At 31.5% G+C, this 14,976-nt stretch overlaps 1 protein-coding gene and 1 long non-coding RNA gene across 2 annotated transcripts; both read right to left on the bottom strand.

Annotated features, from left to right (window-relative positions):
* Positions 1-200: 200 nt before the first annotated feature.
* Positions 201-1,263, bottom strand: LOC100787421 (zinc finger A20 and AN1 domain-containing stress-associated protein 5). The gene has a single exon (XM_003540486.5). It carries the CDS (start codon positions 917-919, stop codon positions 512-514), a length of 408 nt encoding a protein of 135 aa, XP_003540534.1. The 5' UTR covers positions 920-1,263; the 3' UTR covers positions 201-511.
* A 2,714-nt stretch (positions 1,264-3,977) lies between these two features.
* LOC121173228 (uncharacterized) lies at positions 3,978-9,541 on the bottom strand. Its single transcript, XR_005887662.1, has 3 exons — positions 8,599-9,541; positions 6,374-7,216; positions 3,978-4,143 (listed from the first exon to the last, which is right to left on the bottom strand). It is a non-coding gene; the product is annotated as an uncharacterized lncRNA (long non-coding RNA).
* Positions 9,542-14,976: the final 5,435 nt, after the last annotated feature.

Here is a 14,976-nt window from a genome sequence, read left to right as displayed (position 1 = left end):
AACAAGTTGCAATAGATGTCAAATTATATATGCATTTCCTGCGTCAACCAAAATTAATAATTTTCGTACAAAAACCTAATAAATGAACAACTTTGATCTAATAAAAAAAACTGAAGACAGTAAAATGAGGTTTTTTAAAAAAAAATTTAAGAAAACAAACTAAAATTAAAAATTAAGAAAAGGGCGAACAGTACAGTATATTTTAGGCAACGAAAAACCATTCATTCCACTGATTCACATAACAACCACGATAATAATTTATAAATTTCCAACCCAAATTAAACAAAAAAAGGCATAAAAATTTAGAAATTATACAAATTCCCAGATTTCCACCCACGCGCCGAGTCGCGTCTCGGAGAAAAGACGCGACGCGAGTAATTAATTAATTAATTAATCAATCAATCACCGAACCGCGATCGCGTGGAAACGACGTCGTTTCGTGTTATCCCCTTCTTCTTCTCAGCGATTTGTTCGATCTCTTGGGAGATTTTTGTTCTCCGATTTAGGGTTTTCAGACCTTGACGATCTTCGCGGCCTTCACGACGGGGTTTTCTCTCGCTATGGCCTCTCTCCCTGCGGCCTTGTAGTCGTAGGAGCAGTCGTGGCGGTCGGAGTAGCGGTGCTCGGCGCAGAAGAGGTCGCCACAGCGGCACCGGAATCCAGTGAGCCCCACGCGCCGCCGACAGCAGGAGCAGCGGCTCACGACGCGTTTGGGCTCCGACGACGCCGTTTGGTCCGTCTGAGATTCGTCGTCGAGGGGGAGGGATCGCTTGGGGGAGCGCGATGACGTGGCGGGGGTGGTTGCGTCGAAGAATCTAGAAGGTTCGGTAATCGAGGTGGCGGTGGTGGTGGTGCAGGGGGTGATGATGGTTTCGGGGACCTTAAAGTCGGTGTCGTTTTTCTCGGCCTTCTGAGCCATTTTTTGGTTTGGCGTTTTGGAGAGAGAGAGAGGGGTTGAAGAAGGGGATTGAAATGAGAATAGAGAGAGAGAGATGAAGGGATTTGTAATTGTAAGAAGAGAAAGAAGTTTGTGTTGTGAGGTTGGTAATGAAAGGAGATTGGGAATATGGACCTGGTAGAGACGCGTATTGGAAACCCTTTTTCTTTCATGCCATCTCCTTTCTGCAATTACCAACTTGTCCACACCACATCACTTCAATCAAATATTACTTATAAATTCTTGGGTTAAAAACATTATATCATCATAGAGTTGCCCAAGTTTGGCTTGCGCTGCAAAACCTTAACGTCATTCAGATAATTATGTTTTTATTTCATGCCAAGATATAATTCACTTTTTATAGTTTCATCTTAAAAATCTTCTTTCTAAACCTTGATTTGGGTTTCCTTTCACATTTTAGCCTAGTTGAACTTTATGGGTTGTGATAATTCAATTTCAATCTAATGGATTTGTCCCATGACTCAGTCTCAATAATTATAAATTAACTATTTAATTATTAAACAAGGATATGATTGAAAAATTGGCTAAGCCTTGAAGTTTTAGGAGGACAATTATTTAAAAGAAAGAAAAAAGTCTATAAATTTATAATGACGGAGTAATTTTAAAAATTATTTGTCTTTCTTAGCGTCATCACGAAGAGTGGTTTTTCTTTTTCTATTTTCACTACAATACTATAAAGTTGAGTTATATGTCTGGCCAAACGAAGTAACAGATTTGGAATATGGATTAATCCAAACATGTTGGCCCGAACTTAACGATTTGAACGATGGAACTAAGGAGGAAAGAAATCTAGCAGACTTTACATCAAAGTGATCTTGTTAGGGGCTGGTTGGCAATGCCAATCATGCACAAAAAAGTTAATTATATAAATTTGTTGCCATTCTAACAAGGCACAATGCATTTTTATAGTCTCCATTATCGCAAAATCCAGAGTTATTTTTTCTGACTCACTTAATCCACCATTTTTTTAATGTAGGATATCCCACTAAAGAGAGTGAGATATTAATTCTTTAAATATTAATATTTTGTGAGATTAACTTCCTTCGACGTAAAGATTTATAATATTTATGCATCTTTTTTAATCAATTAAATTGAAAAAAACAAGATTTTATATATCGGTGTATTTTTTTACAGAAAAATTCATAGAAAATTCTTAAAAAAAAGGAAAAGAACAATAAACATGAGAATAAAAAATAAGTTTATAAGTTGAATTTGTATGTATTACACTATTAACCAATCATAAATCATAATAGAAATAATTTTTAAAATAATTATCATAAAAATTAATAAATCTATCTTGCAGGCTATTAGATGAAAGTGAAAAAATCCTTTACATTTTGAGTGATAGACTATTTATTATAAATTTATATTTCATACTTGAACTAATTGATACGATTTGAGGAAACTATTGGTATATTTTATTGAACACAAGGGAAAAGTGAATGGGGAAAGTGGCTGAACCTTATATTTTTATTTTCTAATTATTATATTGCTGTTGGTAACCTGTGAAAAGAAAAGGGTAAAGTGGGAAAATTGAAGGGTAAAAAATGGTGAGCGACAACAAGGAAGAAGCTGGCCGCCCAATCTGACCCAGTTTTCTCAGAGGTCATTTTCGTCCCATCGTCACTGACACGTGTGCTTGCTACCCCAGTCAACTTCGTCCCTCGCCACTCGCACGTGTGCTTTACCCATTTCGGTGAAAGGGATGGGAGCGTGCCCTGTTTTTCTCATTACGTGCTGAGACTGTAAAACTCCTACTCTACTACTCATTAGAGACCACAAGTTAATTAAAAAAATATTATTAAGTATAATTTATGGAAATTCAAAATTATGTTAAATGGTTTGGATTTTTATTTTCTTTAATAGAGCTCGTATATAGTTTATTTAATAAATGAAATGTGTAAAATAAAAAAAAACTAATAAGGACATGTTTGATGATCGAAAGTGTACGTATTATTCATATTTTGATATTGTTCCTTTGTTTTGTTCGTTTTGGTGGAAATGTGATAGAAAAAAATAGGAAAAAGAGAGATATGATAGAAATATTGAATTTTTTAGTTTGTTTTTCTGGAGAAATAAAAATGAAGGAATTTAACTCATGTGACTCACCAGAAAAACACTTTCCTCTTAAACTGCAAGGAAAGAGGAGATAAACAATATCTCTCTTTTTTATTTTTATATTAATCAATAAATTTATATTGAGAAAATAATAAATTAAATTTTTATTTAGCATATAAATATTTTAAAATAATTTATTTATTTTAATCCCTTTTCCACTAATCCAAAAAAGTGAAAAGAAATTTCTTTGCTTCTTTTATTTTGATTTTTATCCATCGAGCTGAGATAACATATTTTTTTAATGTATTTTTCATTTATTTATAATTTTTTTTCTTTTTTTTTCTATTTCATTTCTAATCCGAAGAGTTCTTTTATTTAATGTATTTTGATTTTTATCCATCGAGCTGAGATAGCATATTTATTTTCATAAAAATAACCGGAATATTTTTTTTAACTATAATCTAAACTGTTTGAGCGAGTCATAACTATTATTTTAAACGGTTATTATTATTTAACTCTAATACTAGTAGTAAGCTGTTTGGTTCAACTTAATTTAAAAAAAAAATATTCACCCAACGTTAAAATAAATATGAAATTATATTTTAAAAATAAGGCTTAAACTAAATTATATTATGTAAGTTGAATTTGAAAATAATATTTTGACAATATCATCCTTTAATATTTAGTAAGGAATTAATATTATTATTTGAGTAATATATACATACAAAATTGTTTATTATAAGAGTGTCTCTCCTATGGCTTGAAGTTTGTCGAAAATAATAATTATTTAAATAATTTTTATTGCATATGAAAGAATTTGTTTACTACATCATGTATTTTATACAAAAATAATTATGAATAAAAATATAATTTTTATTTTATCTTCTTAATTTATTCTCTTAATTATAAGTATTTATTGAAAAATTTATCCAAACATAAAGTTTATCAATCCCTCGATGTATAGAATAAGTCCTTCGAGAAGATTTGTCCTTTGTTAAGTGATTAATAAATAAAGGTAGATGTACTTGAACGTGATAAACATGTAACTTTTCTTCTTACTTAAGTTTTACGAATGACCTCCTTTCTTCTCCAAATAGTACTCGAGAGTCCCGAGAGTGGTGAGGTATCTGCAAAAGACACTCCAACACTTAACTAAGGTTTCAATCCAGAGAAATAAATGAGGATAATAAATGACAATTAACAATAACTTTACCTCGATATTCATGTAGCTATTTAAACAAATCTTAATGGGCCTTGTACCTATGGATCTTTTCTCAAGATTACCTTTTTAGGTAATGTACCTCTAATTATATTGAGGGAGTTGAATTCTCTCATAATGGTTATTAATTAGTTAATCTAGATAATTTACCTTTAAACAAGTAGTCATGGGTGAGGGGAGAGTATTCAGGTTTTCGGCCATGCCGAATAGTGTCCTATAGAAATCATGCGTAACATGGTGCTCGGGTATTCAGCATGGCCAAATACTTGACAGTGATGTACACAACAATCAAACTTTGTAGATCAAGGTAGCACTACTGCTCGATTATTTGGCCATGCCGAATACCTAGCACTGGTATCAACGATAATCAATCGTTGAAGGACAAGGTGACACTAGTGTTCGGGTATTCAATCATGTTGAATACCTAATAATGGTGTGAACAATAATATAATCTTCAAAGAACAAGGTGACACTAGTGCTCAAGTATTCAAGATGATTGAATATCTAATACTAGTTTAAAGAGTAATCAATCTTTGAAGGATAAGGTGATACAAGTATTCGGCATGATCAATAGTACTAGAGTGAACACTAACTAATCTTCAAAGGACAAGGTGAAATTAGTGCTCAGGTATTTGGTCATGCCAAATATCTAGGACTTCTTGAGGGTATGTTTTAGCATCTTAAAGGTTTTATCAGAGGTATTTTTGGGAATTTGGTCCAGCTGGATACCCATAGGATATACAACTCCTCAAGCTTCTCTAAAGTAAATAAGAAAGACTTTTAAGTTTATTTGACTTTCGGAAGATATACTTTAGGGTCCTAAAGGTTTTACTAGGGACATTTCTAAGTATTCTGCTTAGTTAGATATCGATACCATATCCAAGCCCCTCAAGCTTCTCTAAAACGTAGTGAATAAGAAAGGCTTTTAAGTTTATTTTTTGAAAGTTGAAGTTGAAACGTTGTCTCATGGGATTCGTGCGTAGGCATTGTTTCATATCCTTCATTTAAAAGTGATCGTTATGTTGTGCGAAACGCGGCATCTCTAGGCATTCTATGAATCCAACAATTGAAGACATTGTTGGGCTTTTCTAAAAAATTGGGGTTCGTCCTTCATATCTTCATTTAAAAGTGATCGTTATGCTCTGCACCGAGTACTTGTCATTCAGGTATGCTTTTTCTTTGACTCATGAGTTTGGGTTCAAAGGCCAACAACTCCGGTGATTCTGAGGGGTCAAGTTTGTGGTTGAGGCGACCAGAGGTATTCAGATATGAAGATGTGTCTACACTTTCTGAGGCGCAACCTATTGCCGAGGAGAATTTGGTTGATCCGGTTGAGGTATCATTTGGCGAATGTTGAGGCATTTTGCAACAATAAACGGGTACTCCTGGGTTGATGGTGAAGTGGGTTCCTTTTATTCACGGTACAACGATAAAATCAATATTCTTAACTTAATCAATTGTGTAAACGTATTTATGTTCATGGACGAGGCGATCAACCTGATTCATCTCTGGTGTTGTCGTACCGACACTTAGATTTGAGTATTCCTAGAAAAGGCGAGGCCGAGGCCAATTCCTAGGGGGCTGCCAAGGTAATACCTTTAAGGGAATATTTTTTACGTGTATGATTGCATCTTTTGGGATCTTCGAATAGAAATTTCCTTTGATGATTTCACATACTTAATGTGGCGCCTTCTCAACTTCATCCGAATGGGTGGGTGGCCATTCAAGGCTTTCGGTGTGTTGTTATGTATAATTTTTAGGATGGAACCAACGATCGGACTATTATTCCTTCATCATTTTCGAACTAGGCCAATGGATAATGCTTGATGGATGTCACTAATTTAATATCAGGAGAGACCGCTGTTCAGACCGTTCACCACATCATACAAAAGTTTTAAAGTGATATAAACAAGAAACCCTTATTTCCTTTTTATTGGCAATGGGTGCCAAGAATGTATGACGACAATCCCGAGGACTATCTGACTGACTTTGAGTTCCATAACTTGACCCTTATTTGATTTCTTCTTGGTAGGCTTCCGAAAATTGGTCACCAATAACATTTGGGTACAAGAACATAGATTTAAAGAGTAGAGAAGTATATATCACAAAGATAACAAAGGCAAACAAAAATCACTTACCTCTTTCTCATCGCCACTTTCACTGGCATCACATAATCATCAGTGTAGGAGAACCTTATCGTCCTTGTCAGCAACAAAATCTGAATCCTCATGAAGTGGAGAACAAATGCAACCTGAATACATATATAAAGAAGCACAAGACAAATGCACAAAAACATAATAGCAAGCAAAACATAGAGCACAAGAAACTTAAAATAGGAGAAAGGTCAACTGCAATCTTATGGAAGTAAGTTCAAGAATTGCAGAAACTGAAATGTAAGCTTCTAGTAGTTTTTTCATGCCAAATTATATTCAGATGTTGTTGGTCAACATAAATATATGTTTGTCTCCTTGATTTCTAAACACAAATTTACCAAATGCTACTCATTTATCTGAATATTATGGAAGAGATGCTCTTGTTCAGATTTTAGTCTGATAACAAAGTCAAATAATGCATATTGGAAGTTGGAACCACCCCCAGCATGCCGCTTAAATTCAACATAGTCAATCTAATGGGAAAGGAAAAAACAAGTAAAACCTATTTTGTATAAATATCATATATGCTAACAGCTTTGGTTTTTAAGTTTTAACCATGCAGAATCGCAGCATGATGAATGTAGCCGATCTCGCCTAGTAGGACAAGTCTTTGGTATTGTTGTTGCTGCTGCTGCATCAGTTAGTTATAGATATGGGCTTAGGTAAAAAGAAGAAGCTCTTCTCAAGGGGATACAGAATTCTATCTTCAGCTTTCAAGGATGATTTCACAGCATAACCATTTTGACAACTCCTAAATTTTCCAAGCTTAGTCACTTTGGCACCACACAAGCAATGTTATGCTGTGGTGAACACTTCAAGAATAAGACCCTGATTATTGAATTCAAAATGAAACATGTCAGCTCCTGTATCATGTGATATGCATGACCAACAAGGAATTCTCTCCAGATACACAACACACATGACATTCTATTTTATTTCAAAATTGAATCGATTCAACTTATGCTTTTTAGCCTCTTCTTGATACACACTGGAGCCTTAGGAACTAGGTTTCCTTTGGTCGATGTTGGCTAGACCAGCCCAGTAATTTTATGCTTAGTCGATAAACGATTGACCTGCTTAACTATCTCCTCTCCAAACCTGGACTTTTAGGGCAGAAGATCATATCAGATCTCATCTGTATTATATTATCATACTTACGATATTCAATTATATGTGACATACATTTAATCTTATCTTAACAAAATTCTAGCCTATAGTAAAGGAAACATGATATTTTATCGGGAATAAAGGGTCTATATATATAAGACATAGAGGGACATATTACACACATTTATGTTCTGGTAGACAACTCAATAGCCAATAGATCGGAACACATTTAATAAAATATTTCTTAATTATAATTCTTATTTGATTCACTGAAATAAATATTTTTTGGAGGAGTGTTAAAGTTAGGTAAAAAGAGGACAAGAAACTATCCTGATATAGCATGCATGATGAGTTCTGGAGGGTTCCGGGAACCGAACTGACAAGAGGGATTGGAACCAATATTCAATGGCATTTAACAGCACACACTTCTAAGTTCTAGAGAGAATAAAGTGTGTGTCAGTGGTTTAATAATCTTTTTAATATTAAATTTTAAATAATGTAATTTCCAAACTAATTAAATACTAATAGATTAATTTTATAAATGTCTATTAAATTTTAAAACTTGTTATCAGTATATATTCAATAAATTCAATTCAATGTATATATCCTTTTAAACTATAAATAAACATTGATGACAAATTATTAATTACAATAATAGTATACACTTTTAATATATATTTCTGTTTTTTGAACCATTTAATATATTTTCTCTAACAAATTATTTGTTGCTAGTTAGAATTTATTAAAAAAAATATAAATTTATGATTGAGGAATACAATTTTATAAAATTAGTTAATGTTATTAGTCATAAGGTTCTACATCTAGAGGATTAATTGGTGACTTTCAAATGTAGAGATAAATTGTTTTCAGAAAAAAAGAAATAATTTTTAATTAATGTTTCAGGTATTAGTTAAGTTAAGAAATTAAAAGAATAATTTTTTTATTGAAATATATAAAATTATGTTGTGCATATTTTGTTACACTCTTGAATCAATTTATTCCTTAGCATGTTTAAAATATAAAAAAAAATATTTATTGTGTGATTTTTTTCCTAATTAAAATGAAAATAAAGAAATAGTAATGAAAAAGTGGATAGTTGATACCAGGGGAATATTAACGTTTACTGGTGTTGTCGGAGTTTTCACGCAAATGGTTTCTCCAAACAAGAACGCGCCTTCCATCTTCTGCCAACTGTCCGCGTTTTCTCCACTATAAATTAATGCCCCTTCTTCTTTATCTTCTCCATTGAACGTGCATTTTCTCTCTACTTTACTTTCTGCACCCCCTTAATTCGCTATGGCACCAACATTCAAGGCCTTCGCTCTTTTCCTCCTCCTCGCTCTCTTCTCCGCCGCCTCCGCTCAAGAATTATCCCCCGCCTCGTCTCCGGCACCGTCGCCTGAAGCAGGAGCCGCAGACTCCGTGCCTTGCTCCGCCATCATGATCGGTGCCTCGCTCGTTTTGTCTCTCATGGCGGTCTTCAAGTTCTAGGATTTCTTATTTTGCATTTCATGAATGAATTAATATTCCAAAATAACATATATAATAAACTTGAGACTTTCCACGTTACCACTTCAGAGTTTATTTTATTATTTGTTGTAGGTCTTATGGTGAAATAACAGGGATTTTATCCTCTCTACATTTTTATTATTAATTATGTAATGCTATATATTATGTATGTTTATATGCTATATGGATATAACTTAGATCCAGTTATTTTATGTTTCTCGTGTTGTTTTTTAATTTATTTTTATTGGCTACAGAAACAGGAGAAGGAGTTATGAATAATGTTTCTTTACACTTTCTTCTTTTTCTCTTTTTATAATGATTTTTGGATTTGATTATTTGCTTGACGTTGGGAATTTAATTCATTTTTCTTCAATTGCTTAGAAGTTAGGATTTTTTTTTTCTTTTTTTGCTTAAAAGTTAAGAATTACAGGCGATGGAACCGATCAGAAAAAGAAAAGAATGGAGAGGCTTGTGAGATTGAGAAATGTAGAACATTAACGGTAATAATTAGTGTTATGATAATTGTTTTTAAATGAGTTTAATTGTTGATTATGACTGAACCTGAATCAATATATCTGTATATTTTGAACTGTAGATTTGACTTGAAAAATGATTTAATGGTTGATTATGACCGAACCTGAATCAATATTTTCAAACAAAATTAAAAAAGATAAAATATAATTTTATTCTTCCTATTTTACTTAATTTTACAATCTTGTCTCTTAAAAACGAGAAATTAATATATTTTAGTTAGTTTTTAATTTTTTTATTAATTAAAAAATTTATTTAACTATTTAATAAGCAAACTTATTTTAACAATTTTTAATATTTTTGAAACACGAAACTCTTTTAAGACGCCATCTTTTCATTTTTAATTTTTTATATTTTTATCTTTAATATATTTATTTAATTTTTTATATTTTTTTAGTAAATCATAATTTTATTATTTTTATCATTTTATATTTTTTTTAATTATTTTAAAAAATAATTTTATAAATACTTATAATTTAATAAACTAAAATTTTCAACTATCAACTTCCAACAACTTTCTAACTTTCAAATAATTTTTTAACTTTTAACTATCTTTTTAATTAATTTTATCAAATATAATCATTCTTCCTCTTTTACAAAATAATTATTTTTTTATCTCAACCATCAAGTTTACATGTGAAATTTATTTTGTGAAAATAATAACTTGTCACTTTTATAAAATACTTGATAATATCTTCTTATTTTACACGCTTCTTGTGATTGGGTAAAAGATATTTTTACTTTTATTTCCCTCTAAACTCTAATAAACTTTTTTTGATGAATTAATGGTGTGCATTATCAAAAGGATAAGACAAATATTATTCTTAAGTGACACAAATTCGAGTTCGGCAAATTTTTACATATTAAGATAGTATAATAAAATAAAATAATTAGAATAACAAATTAATAATTATGATGTGACATACCAATTAGAGAGATTGGAATTGCTCAAAATCAAGCATACAATAATTTGAAAATTTTAGAATAATATCTATCTAATAACAATCTATCTCCAACGATAAATCAACCTTAATTAACACAAATCAATAAATCCAATAATAACATATGTATACACATATTTTATATAAATATCTTGAACTACCGCCTTACATAAATCCAAACAACAAATTGATTAGAGGAAAAAAAAAGTCTCATTTTTACTTCTTTTTTTTCCTCTAATAAACTTTTTCTCCCTTCGGATTCTTTTCCGTAGTGTCAAAACTCCATTAAAAGTTTTAGATACTTGATTTTTTTTCTTAATCAAAACAAATAAAGTCAATCTTCTATTTTATAGGGAGTGTATTGTGAATTGATCCATTTTTAGAAATATTTGTCTCATTGCATTTTTTTAACACAATTACAATGATATAGATCATAATTTTTCATCAAGAGAATTTAGTTTAGTTCGTTGAAAAAGATATATAAATTGTTGTACATATTTTCTAACATTGACATTGTGTCTTCAATTCTTAGAGATAAAAAAAGATCACAATTGTTGATGTTTTTTTTTCCTCAACTCTTTTTGTTGCGTTGTTTTATATGTCCTTTCCATCCCTTTTCAAATCCATTCTTATTTTATTTGTTTTTAATATATTTTTTCTTTTTCTTATGATAATTTATGTTCCTTAATGAATACTACATTATTCTTTTAGACATGAGAATGACACTCCTTTTAGAATAACATGTTCCACCTTCCATGTTAGAATTTCTGACTTTCAAGTTCCAAGTAGCAAGTGAAACCTTGGTCCATGTAAGGTGCTTAGTGCGTGCGTGTTTGGATTTACAGTTCAAACCTAGGTTTATACTAACCTCTGTTTCCAAGAAGCATCCATATTATTCCTTTTATAAAAAGGAGTTTATGGACCACTAGATTTATCATAAAATTCGTGCACGCCATTTTGAATAGACATTCAAACATATTTTATATGTTAGGTCTTTATTGGGCTAAAAAGTGTGGACTCATTAGACTATTAACAGATGTTACTATTGACACCACCACAATTGCTAATGCAAGGGATTAAAAAATCCAAGGGAAAGGGAAGGGAATATTGAGTGAAAAAAAGAGGAATTTCCAAAGATTGATAATGCTAACAGCACTATTGATTGTGGAAATAATAGTTCCCCTCTTAATGGGCTGAGAAGGGTCCAAAAACACCTCTCAATGCCACAAAATATATCCTACCGGTATAAACTCTAGGTTCTATATAGAGCTTAAAATAAGATTATTATTAATCCCTTAAAAAGACATGCGATTTCTTCAAATAATGTTTTTGCTTTTATGATGAAATGACATTATTTCAGTCATTAACAAAGAAAGTAATATCATTATTTTGGCCTCGTTGAACACTGATTTTTAAGTAACATTCATATCAAACATTCAAAGAATGTTATAAGAACAAAAGAAAAAAGAAGACACCATTGGAATGAAACTTTCAAAGAATGTTAAAAAAAGACACCATTTAAATCAAACTTTCAAAGAATAAATCAACCAATGAGAGAAAAAAAAAATCATTTATGGCCCTAACTATTCCTCACTCTGAAACTAACAGTGAAGAATGAAGGTTATTTATTTTCTTGCCATAAAAATGAGGTCCATTTGGAAGCCACTGCAACAACCAGTCCCAGAAGAATGGCAACAACACTAAGCAGCGAAAGCAGACGAAGCCTAAGAAAAAGCACGTTCAAGTGCTTGGCGAGCTGGAGAGTGAGCGAATACATGCTCTTCATCATGGTCGATACGATTGAACAAGTTGATGACTTATTTGAACATCATTGAAGGACTACAAAACACAAATTTTAATTTAGAGGTTTATAAATATATAGATTCCCAATTTCAGGTTGCAAAACATATTTAATTAATTCTTTATTTTTTGAGCAAATTATATTTCTACATCTTGATTTTATTTTTTTTCAAATTACACATAACTTTTTCTCCTTATTCCTATACACTAATCTCTTAAAAATATTACATTGACACCTCAATATATATTATACTAACTTTTTAATGTTTTAAAATATTACGCTGACAATCTTATAGCAAAGGTTGTTATAACAATTAAATAAGAGTGGTATGTGTAATTAAAAAAAAACCTTAAGGATGTTAATATAATTTGTTCTTAATTTTTTAATAATATATCCAGCTATTAATACTAATTAGTAATCTTGGAAAAAAATGTTTTTAAAGAAAACGTTGGTTGAATATTGCATCACATACCAATTTACCAAATATAAAATGCAATACTTCATTGTCGATTTCACCGGTGCAACTACAAGTTATAAAGAAAACATTGGCATGAAGAAAGAAACAGTCCAGGGGTGTCATTTTCCAATGTAGCTCGAGAAAAATGAAGTCCATAGACGTCACTTTTCAATATCCTTTGTTGTTCATCTAACTAGTGCATACATAGCAGTCAATAGTGCAAGGGAGAATTCACAAAATGCCAAATGGAAGAAAGCAAAGGAAGAGTGTGTGTTACAGGAGGTACTGGTTTTATTGGTTCATGGATCATCAAGAGACTCCTTGAAGTTGGTTACTTTCTTAACCGATGTTGAAACCAAATTAACCATGTTGAAGTATCAACGTTTGATTAAAAATCAATATTTTTTTCAAAAAACATCATCGGTGTACCAAAAAATTGATGTTGTTTTCTTCTTACCAACATTGATTTTAAGAAAAACCGATTTTGTTTTTCATTGACAACATTGGTTTTTTTTTAAATTAATGTTGTTTTTTGGATTTTTTGATATCATATCTATTTTTTTAATTACTAACCTATAATTATTCATACGACAACTTATCATTCAAAGTTGTACAAACCTCATAAAATAAGTTAAATTATAAATAAAATATACCACAAAAACTTATAAACAAAAATTTACACAAATTAACATATCACTAAGAGTTCTAAACAAAATATACCATGCACCAAAAGTACTTATAAACAAGAATTTCTCACAAATATGTTCAGGATGTTCGACTTCCCATAAAATATATCACAAAGACTTATAAACAATTTACAAATCGATAGTAGTATAGCATAATGCACTTTAATTACAAACAAATCCAAAATAAAACAAAGTTAGAAGTTGCATCTGGTAAATTTGAGTTCCAACTTGTAAAATTTGTGATTGCGCAAAAGTCCTCCATCCATTTCCAATTTTTGCAGTCTTCCTCCAATGATTATAAATAATCATACACTCCGTGATTTCTTACAAGTTTAGATGGGTGAATCTGCAACTTTCATAAATGAGTATATGGTACTCTGCACACCCTGACATTAACATTAAATTCATATTAGATATGTATATGATTTTAAAACTTGAGAGACTGAGGAGTGCTTAATTACTCATTAACCTGCCGTAAGTCACTTTGTATCCACTTAGTAGGAATCTAAAAGTGATTGAGTTAGCAACTTGGTGGTACAAGGAGTGTCATTTAGGATAAGCTTTTGGTTCAGAGCAACTTTTGAAGATGGTGAGGAAGAAAACACTGTCCAAGATAGGTTATGGTCACTGATGATTTGCAACGAGTCCATAAAAATCTCTGGTTCTGTCCATTCAGCTAGTAGAGTTAGGCTCACCAGATCTTGGTTGTATGTAACAGAGTGCATGTTGTCATTACTATCTAGCAGATGCCAAATATGCTCTAGTTCATCCTTCCATCTTACAACAAATGACCTACTGACTTCACCATAAGGTTACATTTAACAAGCAAAATAATATAAGCAAATGTATTATATCATGTCATGCTTATTTGAGAATAGTCTTGAAATTTCTAACCTAATTCATAATATGAAATGGGTTGAACATTTCCTTTGGTTTTTTGTTAATCTTTATCATTGTCTTAGTCATTTCCTTCTAGTTTTGTTGATATTCATTCATCGTTTTAAACTCCATTTGTAACATTAAAGTTACTATTAAAAATAAATATGTATGCCTACCTACTAATAGTAAACCAAAACATATGAGTTTGGTTGAGTACATGCCACATAGTTGAAAGACACAGTAGTGCATATACCCATTTTTGAAAACCAAGAATGATATTCCTATTTTGAAAAAAATTGTGGGCCTAAGGCTACAACAAAATTCTCACACTAGCACAAAGTTCCATTAACAAACATTTTCATGTTAGTAATATGCACATTAACAAAAGAAATACACATTTATAGAAGAACCCAAACCTAAACACATAAATAAGCATTTATAGAAGGAACCACACCTAGCTTTTTGCTTACCATCACCATCAAAACCAAACACAGACACAACGATTTATAGAAGACTAACCTTTCGTGACCGAGAGCGAGAACCAAAGTGAGTAGAGCTATGAGTGAGAGCGAGAATGAGAGGGCGAGAGTGAGAGCGAGAGTCACACAACGAGAATGCGGTGGTGGCATGGTGGGCACATCGCATCGCGAGGAGTTGAGTGACAGTGAGAGAGCGAG

Source organism: Glycine max, chromosome 12 (genome assembly GCF_000004515.6).
Source record: "Glycine max cultivar Williams 82 chromosome 12, Glycine_max_v4.0, whole genome shotgun sequence".
In the NCBI taxonomy this organism is placed as follows: domain Eukaryota; kingdom Viridiplantae; phylum Streptophyta; class Magnoliopsida; order Fabales; family Fabaceae; genus Glycine; species Glycine max.
This window is presented reverse-complemented; position numbering and strand designations above follow the sequence as displayed.

Bases quoted from the DNA above. Each gene is read 5' to 3' on its own strand.
- LOC100787421 (XM_003540486.5), bottom strand. From the start codon at position 919: ATGGCTCAGAAGGCCGAGAAAAACGACACCGACTTTAAGGTCCCCGAA.